The 25,210-nt window shown below is 41.7% G+C and overlaps 4 protein-coding genes and 4 non-coding genes across 8 annotated transcripts; 2 read left to right on the top strand and 6 right to left on the bottom strand.

Moving 5' to 3' along the window:
• The first annotated feature begins 1,030 nt into the window (after positions 1-1,030).
• Positions 1,031-2,066, top strand: LOC117500275 (high choriolytic enzyme 1-like). Its single transcript, XM_034153087.1, has one exon. The coding sequence runs from the start codon at positions 1,090-1,092 to the stop codon at positions 1,888-1,890; it is 801 nt and encodes a 266-aa protein (XP_034008978.1). The 5' UTR covers positions 1,031-1,089; the 3' UTR covers positions 1,891-2,066.
• A 6,139-nt stretch (positions 2,067-8,205) lies between these two features.
• rps8a (ribosomal protein S8a) lies at positions 8,206-11,854 on the bottom strand. The gene is made up of 6 exons (XM_034153155.1): positions 11,783-11,854; positions 10,558-10,664; positions 10,216-10,315; positions 9,824-9,999; positions 9,218-9,347; positions 8,206-8,360 (listed from the first exon to the last, which is right to left on the bottom strand). The coding sequence occupies exons 1-6, from the start codon at positions 11,784-11,786 to the stop codon at positions 8,251-8,253; spliced, it is 627 nt and encodes a 208-aa protein (XP_034009046.1). The 5' UTR covers positions 11,787-11,854; the 3' UTR covers positions 8,206-8,250.
• LOC117500419 lies at positions 8,608-8,675 on the bottom strand. Its single transcript, XR_004557789.1, has one exon. It is a non-coding gene; the product is annotated as a small nucleolar RNA SNORD38 (small nucleolar RNA).
• Positions 9,571-9,638, bottom strand: LOC117500418. Its single transcript, XR_004557788.1, has one exon. It is a non-coding gene; the product is annotated as a small nucleolar RNA SNORD38 (small nucleolar RNA).
• LOC117500414 lies at positions 10,118-10,185 on the bottom strand. Its single transcript, XR_004557784.1, has one exon. It is a non-coding gene; the product is annotated as a small nucleolar RNA SNORD38 (small nucleolar RNA).
• Positions 10,409-10,516, bottom strand: LOC117500416. The gene has a single exon (XR_004557786.1). It is a non-coding gene; the product is annotated as a small nucleolar RNA SNORD46 (small nucleolar RNA).
• Positions 11,855-13,321: 1,467 nt separating the features above from the next.
• LOC117500101 (E3 ubiquitin-protein ligase TRIM39-like) lies at positions 13,322-21,892 on the top strand. Its single transcript, XM_034152801.1, has 3 exons — positions 13,322-13,921; positions 18,739-19,356; positions 21,255-21,892. The coding sequence occupies exons 1-3, from the start codon at positions 13,322-13,324 to the stop codon at positions 21,510-21,512; spliced, it is 1,476 nt and encodes a 491-aa protein (XP_034008692.1). The 3' UTR covers positions 21,513-21,892.
• A 2,347-nt stretch (positions 21,893-24,239) lies between these two features.
• LOC117500276 (high choriolytic enzyme 1-like) lies at positions 24,240-25,210 on the bottom strand. Its single transcript, XM_034153088.1, has one exon. The coding sequence runs from the start codon at positions 25,149-25,151 to the stop codon at positions 24,345-24,347; it is 807 nt and encodes a 268-aa protein (XP_034008979.1). The 5' UTR covers positions 25,152-25,210; the 3' UTR covers positions 24,240-24,344.

Below are 25,210 nucleotides of genomic sequence, written 5' to 3'. Positions count from 1 at the left end.
GGTACCGGAGATTTTCGCGTTGGAAAATGCCTTCAGCAGAAGTCCCTGGTTCGCGTCGTCCGAGTAAATATCCAGAAGCGCCGGCCCGACACATCATCATCACTCCACCGCTCCACTGATTTCTTTGGTGTTGTCATAGCTGGTTTGCAAAAAAGTAATCTCTTCGTTGCTACACTGAGATTTTAATCCGAGCAAGTAAAATGGCTGCTTTATAAAACTTTTTGGGAGTTGTACGGGGCGTGGTTTGCATTCCGCACAGCCAATCAGACGTATGAACTATTTTCTCCACAACAGGGAGAGCAGGGACTGAAAAGCGGGTCAGACGAACTCATTACCGGAGTGTGTAATCATTTAAATACTTGCATGCTAAACTACGATTGCAGACATGGCAAACATAAGCCAAGAGCTGACGTTTTGAGTTTATAAGTTTCCTTTTACTATAATTCTTAACCTCTGCTCACATGACATCAACTTCTGTCACAAATGTAAAAAGGGAATTATCTTGATTTTAGTACTTAAAGATGTCTGTGTGTTTTTTTATTTCACTTGGTAATGACCCTTACTGTATATAAAGTGTCGACCCAGTGACAGATCAGTCTCCAAATATTCAGATGCTGTTTGTATTTGTTTGGCATAAATGATCTGTTCCTGTCCAAATAGTGTATGTCTATTAGTATAAAAAAACTATTTTGAAATAATACAATCAATAAAAATGTTTGAAAAACAAATCTCACTTGCAAGTTTTAAATGTACATTACCCTTCTTAAGGTTAGTTTGGCAAAGAGGTTCTAATGTGAGGTCTTATTGTCTGAGGAACATGAAAAGTGTCTCCTTAAATAAATCCAACATAAAGCTGAGGCTATCCATCTAATGACCAGAAATAACAAACATGTTTAAAAAGCAGGTTTGTCTGTGGAGTCCTCCCTTCAGAGGTTTGTTCAGGCCTAGCAGTGTAGACACCAACCCATAATCCTCCTGCAGACACACCTGTAGAGGAGAGTATAAAGTCCCTGGACTGAACTGAGTCAAACATCAAGCTTCAAGGAGTCTCTCCACAGCAGCTCCACAGCCTCCAGACCGACCCTGAAGATGACTCCCTCTGCCAGCCTGCTGCTGCTGCTCCTGCTCGGCCTCTCTCAGGCACTTCCTCTCCAGGAGGAAGGAATTGAAGAAGAAGAAGAAGAAGTAGACGAAGAGGACACTGTCGACATCACCACCAGGATTTTGACCTCCAACAACGCCACAGATGAGATCCTGCTGGAAGGAGACCTGGTGGTTCCCAAAACCAGAAACGCCATGAAGTGCTGGTCCCAGAGCTGCCTGTGGAAGAAAGGCTCCAACGGCTTGGTGACGGTCCCCTTCACCACGAGCAGTCAATTCACCAGCTTGGAGAGACAGAAGATCACCAACGCTATGAATGCCTTCCACAGCAAGACCTGCCTCCGCTTCGTCCCCCGTCGGAACCAGTACGACTACATCAGCATTGAGAACAAGGGCGGATGTTACTCCTCTCTGGGCAGAACAGGAGGCAGACAGGTGCTCTCTCTCAACAGGCGGGGCTGCGTCTACCATGGCACCATCCAGCACGAGATCAACCACGCTCTGGGCTTCAAGCACGAACAGACCAGGAGCGACCGCGACTCACACGTCAGGATCAACTGGCAGAACATCAACCCGCAGATGGCCTACAACTTCAAAAGGCACGACACCAACAACCTGAACACCCCCTACGACTACACCTCCATCATGCACTATGGAAAAACAGCCTTCTCCATCCAGCGGGGGAGGGACTCCATCACCCCCATCCCAAACCCCAACGTCCAGATCGGCCAGAGGAGGGGCTTGTCCCGCTTGGACATCGTGAGGATCAACAAGCTCTACCGTTGCTAATAACAATGCTGATGATAAATGCAAACAAATCGTACTTTTTCTGCTTTGTTTTTCCTGTAATTAATCAAAAAACACTGTGACGTATGGAAACAACATCAAATATTTCACTTTTCTTCAAATGTTCAAACGGCAGATTATATGACCGTCATATCCCTAAATGATCTGGAATAAAAGTAATGCAGAGATTACTGATTGCTGTCTAGTTATTTTCATCATTTGTGTCTTTTAAAAAAAATACACACATATGCACATGAATGCAATGCCGACATGGTGCATGTATTCATCTTATCAGTGGCGGCCGGTGGTCTTTTTTTTTGGTGGGGCTCTTGACGTACCGTAAGTGACCTACCCGGGGGGTCCGGGGGGTTTCCCCCGGAAAATTTTTTCGAGAAATGACCCCTTAAATGATGACTTCTGGTGATGTTAGAGGGGGGGGGAAAGGAGAAATTGAGGCTTAAAAATATGAGAAGACTGATCAATACCTCCATAATCTTCAGTGTGGAAAATATTATTTATCAACCTGAACATCTACTACTTTACCAGGAATTTGTGTTCTCAGAACTGGTCTGTTTTTTTCTTTCTTAAAACTGTTCATGTTTTATGAACCAACACCTTCACCAAGTAGCTTTACAGTGAACTGCATGTGAGATATAAAATTAATAGCATCTTTTCAGTAGCATTAATTATAAATATTTAAGTGGTTCAATACAAGTCACTACAGCATTTCAAACTGAACTGTGAATAAATGCAATTTAAAAAAAATAACCACAGCACAAAATGTCATAAATTGTGTTTTTTTCTTTGTTTCTCTGAGGATTATTTACAAACAGGCTTATTTACATATAGCAATAACTCAGAAATGAAAAAGCTACATCGTCTAACACGAACAACCAGTTAGCATAATGATAATATATGTGTTATGTACAATGTAACTGGCAAGGCTAGAGCAAGAAAGAACATAAAGTTTGCAAAAGGTTTAAATAACTTCAAGTATCTGTCTTCAGATTACGTGGAGGTTTTAGTCCGATGGGAAGCAGATTTTAAGCGACACCGAAGATAAACCAAAAATGTGGTGGAGCTGCAAACCGTGTAGTGTTGCTGGGACAGAACAGGAGCTATAACCGTTGGAAAATACATCACAGACAATGCAACAAACGTGGAGACAGAACAATCACTTCTGTGATAAATGCCCACTTATTAATAAACTTCTAACAACCATGGGAAACCTCCTCTCTACATATAAAGTGATATCCAAGCATGGGAAACAAAAGACAGCATTTACCTGTTTGCATCCAGCTAGCCAAGCCTTTCTTGTGTACCAGCTACTTGTGAAGCCTCGTGTATAAATGTTGTCTTTTTCACGAGATTGCTGCGATATATTCAAATCGGGTTGGTCCGGTGCAAGGTCTTTAAGCAACAATTTATCTGCCAAACTTCTCCTTTCGAAAGGATTGGAGATTAGCTCTTGAACAGAATTAGGCGGGGACCGAGGTCCGGAGACTCCACCTGCACACGAAGCCATCCTCATCAACTACTGCGTCAACCGGATACGAGTCACTGTCCAAACTACTCACAGACTGCACTGGGCGCTGACATTGGCGCCCGGTGACCGTCATCTTTGACGACGCTGATTGGCTGAAATTATATTTTCGCGGCATAGTTTACACGTTACAGATAGCAACAGTCAGCTGCTAGTGGCTGCTGCTGCACTGGTTGAAGGCTCCTCTCTTAGCGCCCAGACGAGAGAAGGTGCATGGGCAAGGCCAGGCAGGAAACATGTGACTTATCAGTAACTTTAGACATCGTAACACAATTTTAAACGAGATTTTATTGTAGATTATACATTTTACTGATACCAATTATATAATATTTACCTTGTTCATTAAAAATAAAAATAAAAACATATATATTTTTTTAAACATATTTTTTTTTTTTCATTTTAATTTTAATTATTATTATTTTTTTTTTTTTTCAATATGGGAAGAGGTGGGGCGGCGCCCCTAGCGCCCCTATGGACCGGCCGCCACTGCATCTTATCATTTTCAGTTCACTGTAAAGTCACACAGGAATTGTGTATTTCTGTATTTTTGTATCAGTATTGGATCGTGAGGTGAAAGTTACAATTCTGCAATTAATGTCAAGCTTTATCTTGCACTGAAAAACTATTCTGATCAAAACTGACCAAAAATGAATTGAGGATGAACATCACTGTCCGCTCCCATGTTTTCTTTTGTGTTGCCATAAATTAGTCTCTCTGCGTTTCTGCGCTGGGCTAATCAGTGCTTGAATTGGAATAAAAAAGGTGCCAGTACTCTAAATCAGCAACTGTTTCAAGTCAATTTATTTATACAGCCCAAAAACAAGTATTTGACTCAAAGTCACATAGTATCCTATAATGCTGGTGGGTTTGTCTCTTTACTGTATATTTTAGAAAGGCTCACTGTACTTAAACAAAATGACTCAGGGTGCATCTGAGATTAGAGGGGGTGCAGTGGTAAAGTGCAACATTTATAAGTGGGGAGTGGACCTGACACCCTCTAGGGGGGTCCGGGGGCATGCTCCCCCGGGAAGATTTTTTTTAAATATTGAAGTTAAATGCATCAATCTGGTGCACAATGAGCAAAATGAAGAGATCTATGGATACCTCTCAACATCCATATGAAACAGAACTGTAAACAGATTTACTTTTTCTTTATGGATATAAAAGAAAGTAAAGCCTGACTCCTACTTGCGGCTGGTTAAATGACTCCTCGTCCCTGAGTACACTCACCATCTTTCAGCAGGAAAGGAGAGAAGGAATCAATGAGACGGGAGAGAAGGCTCTGTGGGAGCTAGTGCTACAGAACTTGGAGCAGGAGGCTCGTCCAGAGAAGGCTCCCCGTCAGACAACATTTCTAACACAGGCACAACATTTCTGTATTAGCAGTCGGCTCCTTGTCCGGCAACAACCGGCGGCATCTCATGACGCATGACGCATCTAGGTGCATCTACGCTGTGCATATTTGTTGTCATGCGTCATGCCGGCGGCTGAGTACCGGCATCTTACTGAGTACCGGCACCTTGCCGGTACTCAGTGAGAAGTGCCGGTACCACATGGGTAAAAATCAGAAGTGCCGTTACTGCGTACCGGTGAGTACCGGCCCAATTCAAGCACTGATGCTAATGCTAATAATGCTAATGCAAGGATAATAAAATGGCGGCTTCACAAAACTTTTTGGGAGTTTTACGGGGCGTGGTTTGCATTCCGCCCAGCCAATCAGACATAGGAACCTTTTTCTCCCACGAAAGTACCTGCTCTCTAGCAGGGACGGAAAAGGGGGTAAAGAGGTTCTCATGAACTCATTTTAGTTCCGGCTCTTTTTGGTGTGAACGCGACATTTCGGAACTATATTGGAACTAAAGTGGGAAAAGTACAGCAGTGTGAACGCGTCTAATGGTGCTCTAGGAGGAGATTCAGGTGATAAGGGGGGGGGGGGTTACCTTGGTTGGTGATTGGCTAATGGTTACACAAGCCAAAAAATCGTTATGACATCACAAAGGGTCCAAAATCTGATTAGCTCATTTTCAGACAGGTTTTTATATAAATGGATCAGGACAAAAAGTGAGCGAATCTTTTTTCCTGAAACTTTCAGAATGTCTTTACACAGAGGGGACACATTTTGATGTATAAAAGACATGACAAAGTGGATTTTGCATAATAGGTGACCTTTAACCTCTTTATATCCATAGTTGTGGGAAATGTTTGGAAGCATTGTGCTCGTGACAGCTTGTATTTGCCTTTTCACTCTTTTTATTGTTACTGATGGACACAGTAAAACTAAGATTGCATGTGGTAACCCACCCTAGAATTAGGTGTAGTATCCAGGGGGCGTGCGTTACGTACGTTGTCATGTCTGGGACTTTTGTGAACATATATCAACACATCATATATTTTGTACACAAAAAGTTGACATCATGTGTAGACTTATTAACTAATGAAAAATGACATAAAAAAAAGTTAAATACAGTTTCATATTTCAGATTAAATATTTGTTACACAATTAGCCTTTTTATTAATAAAAAAGTGCTACTTTATTTTTGGTAAAACATTTCAAAAGTAGGTTTGGATTCAGCCCATTTCTTTTATGAGTATGACATTTTCCTAAAAATGAAATTAACTGCTCTGCTTCCATACTAGCACCCTTGAATTGTGTAACAATCTCTTTATCCTGGAGTTTTATTGTTTGTTCCGTTTTTCTTTTTGTTTAATATTTTACCTCAATACCAAAACATGTCAGGGACTTTAACGAGCCACCCTCCCCCAAAGCCACACATTTTCCATAGATTTTTCTTAGCATTTCACCTGTATTCATAGGCGTAACCTCCACATAATATCATGAAGTCATGTATCATTGTAAAGCTTAAACTATAACCTGCCAGTCATATTGTCATGACACTGATTTTTTACCTCCAACACCGCAGTAGGGCAAATTCTGGATGCGACTGCAAAGGCTTTTTTAACGAACTTAATAATGTAGTGATGTGCCTATCATAGTACATTCATGTAGAGAACAAAAAGAGCGTTATAAATTATTAGGCCTACATGAATAATTACATTTATGGTGAGAATGAATTTAAGTTTGCGCAGTTAGTTCAGAACTATGCATTTGTTGTTATAATTGTAGCCGTAACTGGCTTTCTAGGCAGCAAAAGAACCTTTAAAAATCCTAAAGAAATTAAAATAGTGATGGACCTGTGAGATAATTATCGCCCCCTTCCCCCACTTTTAGTATAAAAAACTGCAGAGGCCTCTATTCAGTAGCAAGGGTTATGCATATTGTTAAAATAAGTTGAATGTTTAAAAATGTTTAAATGGTCTAACATTAAAAAAAGAAAAGAAAAAAGAACATGTGTACCAGAACTTAGTTTTTTCTTCTTAGCTCTTCCAATAATCATTTTAGGACCCCTAAATATATCATAGTGGTTACCTGTGTATTATTTAAGGAGATGAGAAAAGAAAATCACTGAAGTTCCTTAACTCTTCTAAAGGCTGTAATTTCCGTTTCATTTCATTCACTTAGAAATCTTGCATAAGAACAAACTATTTAACATAACCTGTAGCAATCTTTTAGATTAACCTGACTCATGTAAAGGTTTCTACAGGGAGTTCCTAACACAGTGGAGTAATACATAAATGCCAGGTTCTTTCATAAAGGAGTTGAGGGTTTTGACTAAAATAACCTTTTAAATAAATGTAGGTAATGAATGGTATTGTAAATTACAATAAAAAGTTGAGTAGTGAATGAGGTAGTTGACCCGATACACTTCAAACAGTTGAGAAATCGGTTTGAGCTTAGTATGTGACACATTCTGGTGGATAATATTGTAACCATTACTGCAGTACAGGATAGATCACTCATTGTTAAATGTATTTAATGATGGGAAAATAATCACCATATTTAAATGTTTAGCCATTTTGATATTTGCATCTTCTGATATTTTTTGCACGTTCTACTAAAAATTCCCGACAACATGCCACAATTTTGAACAGTGAAAATGAACATTGTACATTAATTTGTCAAGTACTCAAATTCATGTACAACGTTTGACATACCGATTTGATTCATTTCCTTTTTATAGAACACATGTATTTCTAGTTTTGTGATGAACTGCACTAAAAAATACATGTACAATAACTGACTGGTTTACATTTACTGCCTTGACCGTATTGCTCTTGTAAGCGTACTGTTCAATGTATCATAGGTCCAATTTAGTCCCTTTATATATTAAAAGTGTTAGCTTGTTTTGTCAAAATGATACTTATACTGTCTGTTATGCGTGATTGCACCATCGGGAATGCTTGTTATTTCGCTGTACTCTGTAGTGACAATTAAGGAATCTAATCTATTCAAGATTTGAAAACTTCCGCCATTGTTATGCATTTCAGCTTCCAGTAGTCTACTATGACACCTTGCAGCCTTCTAGCCCAACGTGAGGTATTTAACCCACTGACATGAAATACTGTTTGAGAGAAAACACTTATTTGTTTGCCTGATAAACCAACAAGCTCTTATGTAAACATTCAATGTTTATATTGGAATCACACAACAAAAATGCCCTAATTGGGATCAATTAAGTACTTCTTATCTTATGTGTCCTCGAACCATGTTTATCAGATGAATACATTTGACAGTTTTAGTTTTCAACCCCTCTGGCACAGGCCATTTCTGGGTGAAGCAGGTCCAACGAAACCTATGGCTGCCTGTGGCCAAGATAACAAATTCAATGCAGTTTTCTATCAGTACTAAAACAAAGAACCAGTAACGAGACAGACAGTTGTGGGGCTTTTGGATTTTATTGACGTATCAAACAGCTGAACATCTATTTGCCTTTCTTGGCCTTGATCTTCCTCAGGTAGAACTCCAACTCCTTGCCTTCCAGGATGTAGCCGTCACACCTGCCGCACTGGCCGGGTCTGGATGCAATGCAAGCTGCAGGAGGAGACAACATGTTAGCTGAGGGGAACAAACGCTATCAAAAACTGTCCAACACCTGTCTTTTTTATAGGGATCCCAAGCTCTGTGGCATTAATACTTTGACTCTCTTTATCATACTCTAACGTTTTATTTAAATAAGAGAAATTAAGGATTTGTTCCCAAACGCCCATGAAAATGTAAGATCTGTAACTTCAGCACCCAGACTAGGTGAATTAAGTGATGTCTGTGCAGGTAACGGGTCTTTCTCAGAGTCACATTATCATCACTTTCATTCAGTAGCAGAACTGGACAAAGTTATCTTCATTGAGAGACGTGCACCAGCACAGACAGCACTCTATAGAAGTGTAAAGGATTTTTTTCTGATTTTGTTTTCTTTGTGGTAATTTAAGTATTAGTTTATCTTCAAAGACTACTTAATACGCTGCATCTAGAATAGGTTGAATATAGCCTCAAACATGATCAAAATTAGTGCAGATTATTCCAAAAATTTAAAGTTTGAGATATCCTTCTGTAAATTTAGATTCTCAATTTGTCATCATTTAAAGTGTATTTGCATTTCCCATATTTTATTTGAAATGTTCTTCTTGAACTCTAAGAAATAACCCCTCTGACAATATGACAGAGATTGTGTCTTTTAGGAGTGGGATTAACTGCAATCACATCTGGAGGCTAGAAGTATTTTAATAACAAAAGTCAGAGTGCCTGCTCTTGAATTGCAGAGCAAAAAATGGATGACATTTCCTTAAAATGTACCACCAGGTGAAGTGCTTCCAAATAAATGAACCAGTGATGCGGTCAATGTAATGATTTAAGGACAATCACTACAGTAGACTACAGATGTTCAGACTCACCAAGCAGTTTTCCCTGCTGGAACTGCTCCTCCAAGAGGGGGCTGATCTTGGCCGTCTTTTTGCGCTCATCGTACTTCTTCTGGGTCCTCTTTGACCTCTTCTTGTTCAGGACCTCCTCTTCCTCAGGAGTCTTAACAATGGAAAGAAAGCCCATTAGCAGGATATTAACAGAATTGTGGTGCATTTCTGAAAGATGATTCTTACGTGCATAAAAATGTACTACTCATTACAGGGGCATCTAAACGCTTATGAGTCCTACAGGAACTGTTAAATAAGCATTAAAATAAATAATCTAAACAGAAAGGTTTCGGTCTGTTTAGGACTTTAGGAGTAAGGGGTGCCGGTAACGGGTCTTTCTCAGAGTCACATTATCATCACTTTCATTCAGTAGCAGAACTGGACAAAGTTATCTTCATTGAAAGACGTGCAACACCCGAGAGTATCACGATCTGGAACTACTAGAGGAGAAGGTATCTTTGTGTGGCTTTAACAAGATATATTCTCTGGCCCAAGTTACACAAATGAGGTAAAAACTGAAGTCAGTGCCTGAGTTATGATTCTCTACACAGAGCAAGGTGTATGGGAAATGCGTTTTCTTCCACTTACGAGCTTGGCTCCCTTCTTGCGTCCCAGAGGAGTGGCGAAGTGGGCCTCATACCACTGCCTGTAGGGAAGAGAGTCCACGAGCACGATGCAGTTCTTCACCAGGGTCTTGGTCCTGACCAGCTCGTTGTTGGAGGCATTGTAGACCACATCAATGATCCTGGTCTTACGTGTGCAGCCTGTGTACACAACATAAAGAGCAATTAGTAAAAGCAAATGACTGCTCCCTTTGGACCTGTTGTTGGACAACAATGACTAAATAAAACTTTAAAATGCAAGGCAGAGGAAACAGATCGTTCTCAGATGTCTTTGATATCAGCACTTGCATTCAGTAGCAGAACTGGACAAAGTTATCATCATTGTAAGATGCCTTGTGTGAAATAAATCAAACTTACACTCAGAACCCCATGAGAAGTTACCGACATCCAGTCTCAGAGCACGGTACTTCTTGTTCCCACCACGCACCCTCACTGTGTGGATGCGACGGGGTCCAATCTAAGAAAAATAAAATAAAAAGACAAATGTAAGTTTTACGGTTTCCTAGGATTCAGGTTATCCATGAGTTAAGATTGTATTCTGATGTGTTGAAGCGTGTCAGAGTAACTATGACATGTCCTGGCATTGGTAAGTCAAGAACTTTGATCCAAAACGGCTCAAAAATGACAAACCTAAGGTCTCTTTATCATCACCCACACTTCAACACTGGCATGAAAGCAGGTGATCACTGTTTTACTCACTTTTGTGTTTGCAGGAGGGCGTCCAAGCTCATACTTCCTTTTCTTGTGGTAGGGCTTGCGTTTACCGCCGGTCTTGCGGCGTTTATGCCAGTTATCCCTTGAGATACCTTAATAAAAACAAACAGGAGTTAGATCACCACAACTCACAGGACAATTTCCACAGAATGATTTGCTATGCTTGAGCGTCAGTTCTCCAAGGTAGGTTTTCCTCAATTGAATTTGGATCCGCTTATGAGTTTCATCATGTTGCTCAAGCATTAAAACATTCAAATTCAGCAAACAGATTGACATTTGAAGCTTGTTAAATGGACGTGCTCTCTCTGTGCAAATAGTAACAACAAGTCCAAGTGCTATCAACTGGTAAAATAAAAAGAATCTGTATTCATGACTAGAAATGATACAAAGCACTTTTATACATCCAGTGTATCTTCTATTCACTTTACTGTTCTAAATTAACTTCACAAGCTCATAGTCAAGCTGGATTAAAGGAAATATATGATCAAGAAGCTTACGTATACTAGAGTAATTCTGCCTCAGAACTTAATAGACGTGTTGCACTCTGTGCAACAATTCCATCTTTAGACATGTAATAATTATCTTAGCTAAATGTGGTAGCAATTTCACAATCTGTTAAACATTGTGGCCTTTCAAGAACCAGCATGTACCTCACGTGTCAAAGATACACTTCCCATTGCCGTTCACGTTGATCAGACATAACAAACAAAACCTTATGTTAAATACACACAACTTCCTTCTCAAATAAGCATTCTTATTATTCGTTGTTTTAGTGCAGCAGCGTGTCAGGATCACTGCCACCCTGCTAAGCTAACTAATACTAGCATGCTAGTTAATTCGCCACTCTATTGGCACAGTTAAAACGTCTCAACGCTTTTCATGAACGGCTAACAGTTCAGTACAAACATCTGAATACTACTAAAATAAGATAAATAGCACAAACTATCAATAGTGTGCCATTTTCAAACACATTTCAGCACCAGAAGCTAACTACACTGCCAACAAGGCGGCCATCTTGGAGCCCTTCACACAGCCTTTTCAGAATACTTTAAATTAAATTAAACAACTCTAATGCAGTCAACAAAGATCCAGCTGCATATGTTCAGATAACATTTAGCTGCAATATAGCAAACCATTTTAGATAGATATCTTGGTTAAAACATCAGATGGACAAGGATTCTTCCTCCGACCAGAGCATGAAAACACGTACCCATTCTCAGGCGCCGGCTAGAAAGAGGAATCGCAAAGGATCATGGGGAGGTTTGAAGCCACGTGAGCTCGCGATAATTTGCGAGATCTTCATCTGGGCGAGGTTTTGTTGTCCACAGAGGAGTATCATCGCGGGTGTTTGTTATTGCGGATTAATGATCAATTACAGCGATGGAAATGTTCAGATTTAAAAAAAAAGTAAAAGTAGCACCACTGTCATTCAGAAATACTTTTTTACAATGAAAAATAATGCATTCAAAATCCAATTTAAGTAAAAGTACAAAGGTAAAAGCAGAGGTGGTTGAAGTATTCAGATGTTGTACTTCAGTAAAAATAGAAGTACCAGAGTGTAGGAACACTTTGTTACAAAAGTAAAAGTAGAAAAGTATTAACATCAACATATACTTAAAGTTGCAAAAGTAAAAGTACTCATTATGCAGATTGGTCCATTTCAGAATAATATATATGATATGTTTTGATTATAATTATTGATAAGGTCTTATTGAAGCTGGTATAAGGTGCAGCTATTTTTCAATACCCTGTAAACTGCAGGGTAACTTGTGAATTTAATCCAGGTGTAACTAAAGTTATTATTCAAGTGTTGATTATATTTCACATTATTCATTCAAATATGTGAAGTAACTAAAGGTACAAAATAAACGTAGTAGAGTAAAAGTACACGATTTACCTCTGAATTGTAGTGGTGTAGAAGTACAAAGCAGCAACAATTTGATATACTCAATTAAAGTACAAGTCCGTCAAAATGGTACTTAAATACAATACTTGAGTCAAGTACTTAGTGACTTTACACCACTGGGCAATAGCACTAAAATATACTTAAAATACCCAAAAATGAAAATAACTTTCTTTACTTTACAGATAAGAACTTTATTATAACTGAACAACTGAAGGATATTTTATGAGCTCCGAATGGTTCAAAATGTCCTGTACTGTAAAGATAAAATGAAGTTAAACCAGTTTACTGAGAGCTGTAGACGTGTGGCTGGTGTGAGGAATGTGAGCATGCATGGTTAGGGGTATTGTCAAATATCTGGAACAAACCATGACATGCAGGTCCGCTGCAACTCGAATCTCACACTGTTATACATGTAACTGTGTTTTTATTATCTTTGGTTTTTGATGTTTATAATGGTTTTACGCTGCACTATTTCTTAATGATCTTAATGTCTTTCATTTTTCTAAAGCACTTTGAATTGCCTTGTGTTGCAAGGTGCTATATAAATAAACTTGCCTTGCCTTGGTGTCTGAGGAATGAGACACACCTGTATTCTATAGGTGAACAGAGACAAACCAGGACACCGTTTGTCATTCTTAATCACTGCGGAGTGACAAACGGACTGAAAAACAGAGGATAACGTTCACCTTCAGACCAAACCACTTCCTCGGAGTTCTCCACACACTGAAGGTGAGTCTGACCCTAAACAGCACTTTAAGTGAATTTAAGTGAAGTCAGTAGGAGGAAGGGGAGCAATGACTGTTCTCCCTGTCTGATGTGTTTTCAGCTTTACTCAGAGACAAAATGTCTTCCAGACCAGAGGAGGATCTCTGCTGTCCGCTCTGTCATGACGTCTTTATAGATCCTGTAGTTCTGACATGCAACCACAGCTTCTGTAAAGGATGTCTAAAGAGCTGGTGGACGAAGAAACAACTCCACGACTGTCCAGTTTGTAAGAGAAGATCTTCAAAGGAGTTTCCTCCTGTAAACCTGGTGTTGAAAAACCTGTGTGAGTGTTTCTTACAGGAGAGAGATCAGAGCGCTTCAGAGGCTCTTTGCACTCTGCACTCTGAAGAACTCCAACTCTTCTGTCTGGACCATCAGCAGCCAGTGTGTCACATCTGCAGAGAATCAGAAACACACAACAAACACAGTTTCATGCCCATCAATGAGGCGGCACAGGTTCTCAAAGAAGAGCTCCAGACATCTCTGCATCCTTTAAAGGAGAAGTTAGAGTATTTTAAAGAAGTTAAAGTGAAGTTTGATCAAACAGCAGGACACCTGAAGGTCCAGGTTCATCGCACAGAGCTGCAGATCAAGAAGCAGTTTCAGAAGCTTCACCAGTTTCTAGAAGAGGAAGAGGAGGCCAGGATGGCTGCACTGAGGGAGGAAGATGAGCAGAAGAGGAGGATGATGGAGGAGAAGATGGAGGCTGTGAGCAGAGAGATAGCAGGGTTGCATTCGAATAGTCCATTTAGCTTAGGAACCTTCCTAACAGAGTGAAATGACCCGGAAGTCCCTCAGTGGCAGCCATGATAAGTGCCGTTCGAATTCTCTAAATTAAAAGGAAAGGAGGTTTCAAACTTCCTTTATTACCTCCTTTAGCTTAGGAACCACTGGACCTCCCTAACCGAAAGGAGAGGAGAACATGCTGCCCCACAATGCCTTGCGGCCGCGGCATTTGCCGTCACCCAACAGTCGGCCGTCCACGGAAACAACCGATTATGAACGAGAAATGATATCATGAAAGTTACGGTGCTTATTAAGCATTTTAAAACGTATGTGGTAAGTTGCCAAAGTGCTTTGTTTTGAACGTTCATCAGTATTATAATCAAAAAGAGAAATATGAACGTTAGTTTTTACTGAAATGATCAAATAAAGTCAACATTTCACAGTCTTTACTGAGCTGTGTGGGGTTTGTTCAACTTTTAAAAGATGTTTGAATGGTGATATACACAGTGATAGATGTTAAGGACTAACGGTTATAATAAATACATTTGTATTGATTTTAAGATCTTTTCATACAATCATACGTATTGGGATCATTTGTATTAATGAGGACCGGAGGGAGAGGGTGACGAGCATAAGTTTCACTTTCCTTTTTTATTTCAATTCCAACTTTGATTGATTGATTGATTGAAAAGTTTATTAACAGCTTGTATATTGGGTACAGTACAGTACAGCTCAAAACATACAATTGTTAAGGGGATGCAGACCAGAGAAAGACTTTCGTCTTGTTTACATCAGGGTCCCCCATTTCCAATTCATCATATCATTTAAGACATATAAGACATATTTGACATACAGATGGCTTATTTACAATTTACATACAGGTGGTTTTTTACATACAGATGGCTTATTTACAATTTTCATTTTAGATTTCGTTCTAATACATCCTAACCGGACATTTAAGACATACCAAGTTTACAGATATACAGTTAGTAACAGAGTCTAAAATGCGAGTATATACATAGATGGGGGGGGGAAGCTGTCCATTGTACGACAGGTTGAGATTTGTACCATTACCGGGGCCAGTTTTGCAATGCTTTCCCCCGAAGGTGCTCTTTAAGAGAGGTTTTGAAGGTAAGTATAGTTTTACTTTCCTTTACAGTTGTGGGAAGAGCGTTCCACCTTGATGTGGCATAATTGCGATATGTGTATTCCCCTTTTTTTGTGCCAAATCTGGGTTTTACATGATTTGTGGAGCTCCCTCTGGTGTTATGATCATGGTATTCCTTGACCTTTGGGAAGAATTTTGACATGTACATGGGTACCATAGAGGTGTAGTGGATCTTGTAGACCAGGCCCATTGCAAGTAGCTGTACTCTGTCGTCTACTCTAAGCCATCCTAGGTTGTCAAAGTGGGCAGAGGTGAGGTGGGTTCTAGATGAAAGGTCAAGCAGTAGTCTGACCAGTTTATTTTGCGATGTTTGAAGTTTTATTTTTAGCGCCTTGGAGGTGCTATGGTACCATGACGTGCAAGCATAGTCATAGTACCCTTGAATGAGTGCTCCTGCCAGAGTTTTCAGGGTGTTTTTGTTTACCAGAGAGGAGATCCGGTATAGGAATCTAGTTCTTTGATTGACTTTTTTTATTACATTGGATGCCATTTTGTCACAGGAGAGGTTTGCCTCAAGAATAGATCCTAGGTATGTAATTTCCTTCTTACTTGTGACAATAATGTCACCCACTGCAACTGAGAAGTCGTCGGATTTGCTGAGATTATGTTTCGAACCGAAGAGAATGGACTCTGTTTTACCCAGGTGTAATGATAATTTATTATCGGCGAGCCAGGTGCAGATTCTGCCGAGCTCGGAGCTGAGGGTTTTTTCAACCTGCAATCTGCTCCTGTCAGAGACCAGCAGGGCTGAGTCGTCCGCGAACAGGAACAAGTTGCAGTCACATGCTGATGACATGTCATTTGCATAAATTAGGAACAGTAACGGACCTAATATGCTTCCTTGTGGAACACCACAGCTCACTGGGAGGGGGGGGGACAGAGTACCGTTTACCTCCACCATCTGTTCTCTCCCCTCCAGGTAGGATTGCATCCAGCTCACCGATAGTTTATCAAAACCAATTGCTTTTAGCTTGTCAATCAGAATGGGGTGATTGACAGTGTCGAAAGCCTTTTGTAGGTCCAGCATCACCATGCCGCAGTATTTACCCTCGTCCACCTCTTGTTTGATGTGGTCGTTCAAATAAAGAAGGCATGTGTCAGTGGAGTGGGATGTTCTAAAGCCAGATTGAAATTCATAGATTAGTTTCTTTTCTGCGAGGTACTTTTCGACCTGTTCATATACTATTTTTTCCATGACTTTCGAGATGGAGGTAAGTATAGAAACAGGGCGGTAGTTGCCTGGGTCCAATTTGCTGCCCTTTTTGTGCAGGGGGGTTACTCTTGCAATTTTGAAGTCTTTGGGTACTTTTCCCTGTTTTATGGAGAGGTTAATTATGTGAGCTATGACTGGTGAGATGGCGGGTTGCTGTGTCTCTGAGGAATTTGGAGGGGATATTGTCGTGGCCAGTGGCCTTGTTAGGTTTGAGGGCGCTCAGTTTAATGAGTACCTCTGCTGTTGTTACCCTTGCTAGACTGAAATCATCTTTGCGTACCCCTAGGTTTTTGTAGTAGGTCATGATGTGATCTACTCCAAAAAGCCCTGAGTGGGAGGGTAATTTATTTACAAGAGTTGTGGCTATGTTTGTGAAAAAAATGTTCAAGTACTTGGCCACATCCAGTTTGTCTGTGATGAGCCTGTTATCTGTCTTTATGTTTAAGTTTGAAAATCTCGTTTTGAGTTTTTTACTGCAGCCAAGCTGGTTATTGAGTAATTTCCAAAGTTCACGGGGTTTATTTTTGTTTTCCTCAGTTTTGTCATTGATGAAATTCTTTTTGGCAGTTTTGATCATGGAGCTTACGTCATTTCTTAGTCTGTTTCTTTCAATTTTTAGTTCAGTCACGTGGGCCTGGAGTTCACTGCTCGTGCTTTTGGAAAGCATTGACTGACTTTTATGAAACTCAGAGCATTTTTTGTCTCTGGTTTTCATGGCGGTCAGTATGCCGGAGTGCATCCACGGCTCAGCGCGATTTTTTACCCTGGTTGTTCTTAGGGGGGCCAAATCATTGAGTATTGCAGAGAATTTGTTTTTGAAACCAAGCCATGTTTCTTCAACTTGTGTACCACTGAGCTCATCTGACCAGTCCAGGCTCTCCAGTTCTAGGTTAAAGGCCTCGCTAGAGTAGTTTTTGAGGTCTCTAGATATGACTGTTTTGTGACAGCCGGCCTTTTGTTTTAGCTTTTTGCGGGTACAGAATATCATATAATGATCACTTAAACCGCATGCTATAACCCCTTTACTGGAGATCCTGGACCTGTCAGAGGTCAGAATGAGATCAATGGTAGTTTGTGTTGTTTCACATACCCGGGTGGGTTGGGTGATTAGCTGGCTGAAGCCGTGCAGATCACAAATCCTACTGAAGGACTTGAAGACGGACGTGTCTTTACGTTGCATATCCGTGTTCCAGTCTCCAATAATAATTGTCTCTACATCCCCCACATCAGCCAAACACCCATCTAATGTATCATAAAAGTCACTCTGTTCCGGTGGTCTATAGATTGTCCCGACTATTACAGATTTAGCATTGTCAAAAAGAATTTCAACCCACACAGATTCAATATTTTCATGATGCAGGTCAGTACGGTTTTTGAAATTGGTGTCTTTATGTATGTACATGCAGACACCACCTCCATTCACGTTCCTGTCCCTTCTCACTACAAGATAATCTTCAATTTCAATCTCTGAATCTGTAATGGAATTGTCCAATTTGGTCTCAGAAAAGCATAATATGCTTGCCTTACCGTTCATGAACAGTTGCCTGAGTTCAGCCAGTTTGTGTCTCAGGCTGTTAGTGTTCAGATGAAAAATATGTAGTCCATTTTTGTTGTTTAAATGCATAATGTCGTCAGCTTGCAGATATTTGTCTTTGTCCGTTACAGCAAACGGCTTGCGGCCTGCCGTGGTGCTTGGAGCGGTGGGGTGGTGGGGGGAGGGAGGCTCCGTTGTAGCTTTAGCCGTCGATATGCTAGCAGGGTGGCTAACAACATGGTGGATATTTGTTCCCTCGGATCTCGGTTCTCTTCCTCTCGTCACTGCCTCATGCGTGTCTGTCTGCCGAGGCGTCCCCGGGGGAATGTCGAAGTCTCCGTTGATTCCTCGGTCTCCGCTGTCTCCATGGTCTCTGTTGTCGTCGCGTAGTTGTTGCTGTAGCGGAAGAGATGCTAGTTGTGATGCTAGTTGTGATGCTAGCTCCTCGAGCCTGCAGGAATGGCTTCTTGTCTTTGGTCATGAAGAATATGTTTCTCTGTTGTCCCCGTTCATAAAGCATACACCAACAGCATCAGAGCACGGTGCAGAGTCTCTAGATGAGTTTACAGTAGTCCCTCGTTCTTATTAAACATCCATGTTGTAGTCCGCTGTATAGAAAACTGTAGTTTCCATAGTTTCCCCACAGCAGCAGGAGCACATTAATGACCTCTGCTGGCGCATCATAAACACGTTGGATAGTGAAAGTGCAGTCGGATTCTCTAAAGTACCGCAGTCTCTTCTCCTAAATCCTTTTGAATTCTCCTATCCACTATCCCTTAACCCCATGACGTTTCACTCCGAGGTCAAGGAATAGACGATAGGGTTAGAATTTAGGAGCTGTTTTTTTTGGAGTATTCGAACGCAACCCTGCTCTTTCAGTCAGAGCCACAGAGGAGGAGCTGAGAGCTGAAGACGTCTCCTTCCTGCACAACGACAAGGCTGCAGTGGAGAGGCTGCAGCGCCCCCTGCTGGAGGATCCACAGCTGCCCTCAGGAGCTCTGATAGACCAGGCCAAACATCTGGGCAACCTCACCTTCAACATCTGGAGCAAGATGAAGGACATGGTGCCCTACTCTCCTCTCATCCTGGACCCAAACACTGCTAATCCAAACCTCTTCCTGTCTGAAGATCTGACCTCTGTGAGACGAGGAGAGTATCAGAAACTTCCTGATAACCCAGAGAGGTTTGATAACTTCTGCTCTGTCCTGGGCTCTGAGGGCTTCAACTCAGGGACTCACAGCTGGGACGTCCAGGTTGGAGACAGCACATACTGGTTACTAGGTGTGTTAGCAGAGTCTGCCCAAAAGAAGGGAGACATATGGTCTGGATTATGGATTATGGATTATGTACGGACATTCCCAAATCAAAAGCCATGGATAAACTCCGATGTGCGCTGTAAGCTGAGAGCGCGCACTATCGCGCACACAGCGGGAGATTTGGAGGAGTACAGGAAGTCTAGGTATGATCTCCGGAGAGCAATTAAAAATGCAAAGAGACAGTACAAAGAAAAGGTGGAATCTGACTTCAAAGGCTGTAACACTAGGAATATGTGGGCGGGACTAAGGACAATGACTGACTACAAAGGAGCAGCGGGGGGTGCTGCGGGAGTGTCTGCGTGCGCATCTCTCCCAGATGAGCTGAACAGTTTTTTTGCACGCTTTGAGAGCAGCCGGGCTGTGGAGGTACAGAGGGACCAGGAGCTACACTGCCCTTTTGTTTTAAATAGGGCAGATGTGTGTAAATCCTTTAAAAGGGTTAACCCACACAAGGCTCCTGGACCTGATGGCATCCCTGGCCGTGTTCTCAGGGTGTGTGCAGTTCAGCTGGCAGAGGTGTTCACAGACATCTTCAACAGGTCCCTGCTGCAGTCTGTAGTCCCCACATGTCTTAAACACTCCACCATCGTTCCTGTCCCCAAAAAGACAATCATCACCTGCCCCAACGACTACCGGCCAGTAGCACTCACCTCCATCATAATGAAGTGCTTTAAGCGGTTAGTCAAATCATTCATCACCTCCTCCCTCCCTGACTCTCTGGACCCCCTGCAGTTTGCCTACAGAGCAAACAGGTCCACTGACGACGCCATAGCCCTCACCCTCCACACTGCCCTCTCACACCTGGACCCGAAGAACAGGAACACATATGTGAGAATGCTGTTCATTGACTACAGTTCAGCATTCAATACCATTGTGCCCTCCAAGCTGGCCATCAAGCTCAGAGACCTCGGGCTCAACAGCGCCCTCTGTGACTGGATCCTGAACTTCCTGACGGGCAGACCCCAGGCAGTGCGGGTGGGAAACATCACATCCTCCACCCTGATTCTAAACACCGGTGCCCCTCAAGGCTGCGTGCTCAGCCCTCTCCTCTACTCCCTGTTCACCCACGACTGCGTGGCCACACACAGCTCCAACACCATCGTGAAGTTTGCTGATGACACGACCGTCATCGGCCAGATCACAGACGATGACGAGACGGCGTACAGAGAGGAGGTCGAAAACCTGACATCTTGGTGCCAGGATAACAACCTACATCTCAACATCAGCAAAACAAAGGAGCTGATTGTGGATTACAGGAAGCAGCAGGGAGAGGGACACGCTCCCATCACCATCAATGGGACTACGGTGGAGAGAGTCAAAAGCTTCAGGTTCCTTGGGGTCCACATCACTGAGGACCTGACATGGTCTCTTCACACCACCACCATCACCAAGAAAGCTCGACAGCGGCTCTTCTTCCTTCGCAGGCTGAGGAGGTTCAAAATGGATTCCAGGATACTCTGCAACTTCTACAGGTGCACGATAGAGAGTATCCTGACTGGCCTGGTACGGCAGCTGCACCGACCTCGATCGTAAGGCTTTACAGAGGGTGGTGAAAACTGCACAGCACATCACCAGGACGGAGCTGCCATCCATGGAGGACCTTTACTCCCAGCGGCTCAGGAAGAAATCACTACGGATTATCAAAGACCCCCATCACCCCAGCCACAAACTGTTCTTTCTGTTGCCGTCTGGCAGACGTTACCGCAGCATCCTGGCAAGGACAAGAAGATTCGGAGACAGTTTCTTCCCACGGGCAGTGAGACTGTTAAAAAATTGAACTGTTGAAACAACATCAAACATTCATCTGCTACTCAGTAGCATGTATCTAATACCTAATATCATTCCAATAACTTGTATATAGACTCGTACTGCACTATTCCACATCATAACTTTATTTCATTTTATAACTATTATTATTTTTGTATTGCTCATGCTCTTATTGTTATTATGTTATTATGTTGCATTGTTGGAGAAGCCTGTGACATAAGATTTTCAACTACATAATTACTCTGTAACTATGTCAGATTGACAATAAAGAACCTTGAACCTTATGGAGAATACATTTCTGTGATGGTGAATACTATGCAGGGTCACCATTAGATCCGCACACTCCTCTCAGAGTGCAGAAGAAGCCCCGGAGGGTCAGAGTGAATCTGGACTGGAACAGAGGAGAGTTGTTGTTCTCTGATCCTGATACTAACACACACATACACACCTGCACACACACTTTCACCGAGAGGATGTTTCCATACTTTGACATTGGTGGTGAAGTGAAGATATTACCAGTGAAGGTGTGTGTGACGGTGGAATAACGCAGCTAGATAAAGAGAAAGATTGTATCTATGATGGTGTTTATTTCTTAAAGATTCACTGAATTGAACCCCTGGAATTCTTGTTACTTAGTTTTACAATATCCTTTTTGTTTTGAATTGTCAATCTTTATGAACCTAAAATACATGCATTTAGCTGGTTTTTGTCCAAGGGGAAACGTGGGTACAACAAAAAATTGTAAGAATCATGCATTTATTCATTAAAATATGGCGTTTCATTTAGAGGCAATAAGGGGACGAGTTTTCTTTATGCTGTATGTCAAATGATTTCACTCGGTGTCCGAACTTTATGCTGGGTTGGTTTAACCTTTTCTGTTTTATTGATACTGTGTCATTTTAAATTGTTCATTTTTGATGTGTGTGATGGGTTACAAAATGAAATTAAAAAAATGTATTCGGTTGAATGTTTGAGCACACATTCATTTATCAGCTACAAACAAATACATGTTGAATTCTAGTTCAGATTAAAAAGTTTCCAAACGTGAAAATCCATAACTAAATAACTCAATTATTTGCATTTTAGACACATGAAATAAAATACAAATAAACAGAGTTATAGGGATTACTTCATTAAAAATAATATAAATATAGTGTTCAGGTGTTGAGGCTTAAAGGTGAGGGTTGAGATTGGTCCAGTACTGATCTTATGGCCCTACACACACATCCATCTTCATCCGATTTGTCTTGTTACATCTTGCTGTGCATAGGAATAGGTTTCAGAGCTTAACACTGCACATCATTTTTGACACATATAAGCTGCTGTTGTGTAATTGCAAGAACTACAGAATAATAAGAATGCGCCTAATGCTGATGTAGTCGTACTGGTTCCGACGGGGGACGAAGCGGAGGCAGGTCTTGCTGTGGAAGGCATTCATAGCGTTGGTGATCTTCTGTCTCTCCAAGCTGGTGAATTGACTGCTCGTGGTGAAGGGGATTGTTAAGGGGAGGTTAAGAATTATAGTAAAAGGAAGCTCATATCTCAAAACGTCAGCTCTTGGCTTATGTTTGCCATGTCTGCAATCGTAGTTTAGCATGCAAGTATGCTAACGTTTTTTTAAAATGAGTAATACACATACAGTACAGCTGAGCGAGGCCAATGGGAATGTCATTAGTTTTCGAGGTCTTTGGGAAAAGATCAAAGTATAGGACCAATCAAAATGTTGGCCGGATGAATGAGCTTTAGGAAAAGTCTGATATCAACGCAAGTGATTCAAATGTATTGTTAGGGGTCATGAATGTGTGCACCCAATTTCATGGCAATACATTCAACTAGTTGTTACGAAACCATAGATGTCAACCTCATGCCGACCTTAAAGTAAATGTCTAGGTATCAAAAAAGTTGGTAGGAATACCTATCTTGGGCTCAGGAGAACTGTTGCAAATATTATGGCAATTAATCCATGTTTAAAATAATTGTTCAGTCTGGTCCGAAGCACATGATGAAACGTTATCACGTTTTTGACCCGTTACTAGTTGTTATCAGTTTCGTTGTGTTGCTACAGAGGAGGCAGATTGGGAAGACTGCAGCTACTGCAGGTTGCTAAAATAAAAGTGAAACTTAACAATCACAGTTTTAAGCACCTGGTTAACATTGTGAATTTTAAACAGAATAACGTGTCTAAGGTTTTTGCAGCAAAAACGACTTGGTTAGGTTAAGGAAAGGATCATGGCTTGGGTTACATTGGTATGTTTTTGTACGTATTACGTGACTTATAATAAGTCAATGTATTCAGTTATGTCTTCACACATGACACTGACAGCTGTCTCCTGGGTCAAATGTATGTCTTATTTGACCCGTCCATACATCCATACATCCACCCATTAACCACCCATATACCCCCCCCCCCCCCCACACACCCTTTGTCTGCATGGACTTGTTGCTCCTTTCAGCACATTATCTTACCTCATTTCCTCCTTTGCTACGTCATTATTAGACCACTATAGATCCACATCGTATTGTATTTGTATCGGTGGGCAAACATGTGAATAAATAACAAAGGCCTTCTGAACCTACTAGAAGGTGCAGCATACCCTTTCTAACCCATATCCATGAGGCAGCTGACATCAACATACCTACAGGCAGGCTGCTTGCATAATTACCAACACCAGAAGTCCTATAAAAAAACGTAACTGCTGTTCTGGAAGTCGTTCAAGATACCTGAAATACTCTTTTAACCATCTGGATGAAACATTTAAGATATGTTTGTTGCAAGTAAAAAGATCACTGGGTTCTTTAATTTTGTTGAAATTGTTTTATGCTGAGTTCTGTGGCCCAAATAATATGGTTATAAATGGGTTGTAAAAATATAATGGTTATCCATGAGAGGCAGGACTTGGGGCTGACTAACAGTCAGTGATGTTCATCCTCAATTCATTTTTGGTCAGTTTTGATCAGAATAGTTTTTCAGTGCAAGATAAAGCTTGACATTAATTGCAGAATTGTAACTTTCACCTCACGATCCAATACTGATACAAAAATACAGAAATACACAATTCCTGTGTGACTTTACAGTGAACTGAAAATGATAAGATGAATACATGCACCATGTCGGCATTGCATTCATGTGCATATGTGTGTATTTTTTTTAAAAGACACAAATGATGAAAATAACTAGACAGCAATCAGTAATCTCTGCATTACTTTTATTCCAGATCATTTAGGGATATGACGGTCATATAATCTTCCGTTTGAACATTTGAAGAAAAGTGAAATATTTGATGTTGTTTCCATACGTCACAGTGTTTTTTGATTAATTACAGGAAAAACAAAGCAGAAAAAGTACGATTTGTTTGCATTTATCATCAGCATTGTTATTAGCAACGGTAGAGCTTGTTGATCCTCACGATGTCCAAGCGGGACAAGCCCCTCCTCTGGCCGATCTGGACGTTGGGGTTTGGGATGGGGGTGATGGAGTCCCTCCCCCGCTGGATGGAGAAGGCTGTTTTTCCATAGTGCATGATGGAGGTGTAGTCGTAGGGGGTGTTCAGGTTGTTGGTGTCGTGCCTTTTGAAGTTGTAGGCCATCTGCGGGTTGATGTTCTGCCAGTTGATCCTGACGTGTGAGTCGCGGTCGCTCCTGGTCTGTTCGTGCTTGAAGCCCAGAGCGTGGTTGATCTCGTGCTGGATGGTGCCATGGTAGACGCAGCCCCGCCTGTTGAGAGAGAGCACCTGTCTGCCTCCTGTTCTGCCCAGAGAGGAGTAACATCCGCCCTTGTTCTCAATGCTGATGTAGTCGTACTGGTTCCGACGGGGGACGAAGCGGAGGCAGGTCTTGCTGTGGAAGGCATTCATAGCGTTGGTGATCTTCTGTCTCTCCAAGCTGGTGAATTGACTGCTCGTGGTGAAGGGGACCGTCACCAAGCCGTTGGAGCCTTTCTTCCACAGGCAGCTCTGGGACCAGCACTTCATGGCGTTTCTGGTTTTGGGAACCACCAGGTCTCCTTCCAGCAGGATCTCATCTGTGGCGATGTTGGAGGTCAAAATCCTGGTGGTGATGTCGACAGTGTCCTCTTCGTCTACTTCTTCTTCTTCTTCTTCTTCTTCAATTCCTTCCTCCTGGAGAGGAAGTGCCTGAGAGAGGCCGAGCAGGAGCAGCAGCAGCAGGCTGGCAGAGGGAGTCATCTTCAGGGTCGGTCTGGAGGCTGTGGAGCTGCTGTGGAGAGACTCCTTGAAGCTTGATG

This window comes from Trematomus bernacchii, unplaced genomic scaffold (assembly GCF_902827165.1).
Source record: "Trematomus bernacchii unplaced genomic scaffold, fTreBer1.1, whole genome shotgun sequence".
NCBI lineage: Eukaryota > Metazoa > Chordata > Actinopteri > Perciformes > Nototheniidae > Trematomus > Trematomus bernacchii.
The sequence above is the reverse complement of the archived record's forward strand: the minus strand, read 5'-3'. Positions and strand labels throughout refer to the sequence as shown.

Coding starts and splice junctions, on each gene's coding strand:
- LOC117500275 (XM_034153087.1), top strand. CDS start 1,090: ATGACTCCCTCTGCCAGCCTGCTGCTGCTGCTCCTGCTCGGCCTCTCT.
- rps8a (XM_034153155.1), bottom strand. Junction 10,316..10,557: donor GCCCTCCTGCAAACACAAAA/GTGAGTAAAACA, acceptor TATTTTTCTTAG/ATTGGACCCCGTCGCATCCA. Junction 8,361..9,217: donor CCAGCAGGGAAAACTGCTTG/GTGAGTCTGAAC, acceptor CTCCTCCTGCAG/CTTGCATTGCATCCAGACCC.
- LOC117500101 (XM_034152801.1), top strand. CDS start 13,322: ATGTCTTCCAGACCAGAGGAGGATCTCTGCTGTCCGCTCTGTCATGAC. Junction 13,922..18,738: donor GGGAGGAAGATGAGCAGAAG/AGGAGGATGATG, acceptor TTTTTTGGAGTA/TTCGAACGCAACCCTGCTCT. Junction 19,357..21,254: donor AGTCTAGGTATGATCTCCGG/AGAGCAATTAAA, acceptor TGAACCTTATGG/AGAATACATTTCTGTGATGG.
- LOC117500276 (XM_034153088.1), bottom strand. CDS start 25,151: ATGACTCCCTCTGCCAGCCTGCTGCTGCTGCTCCTGCTCGGCCTCTCT.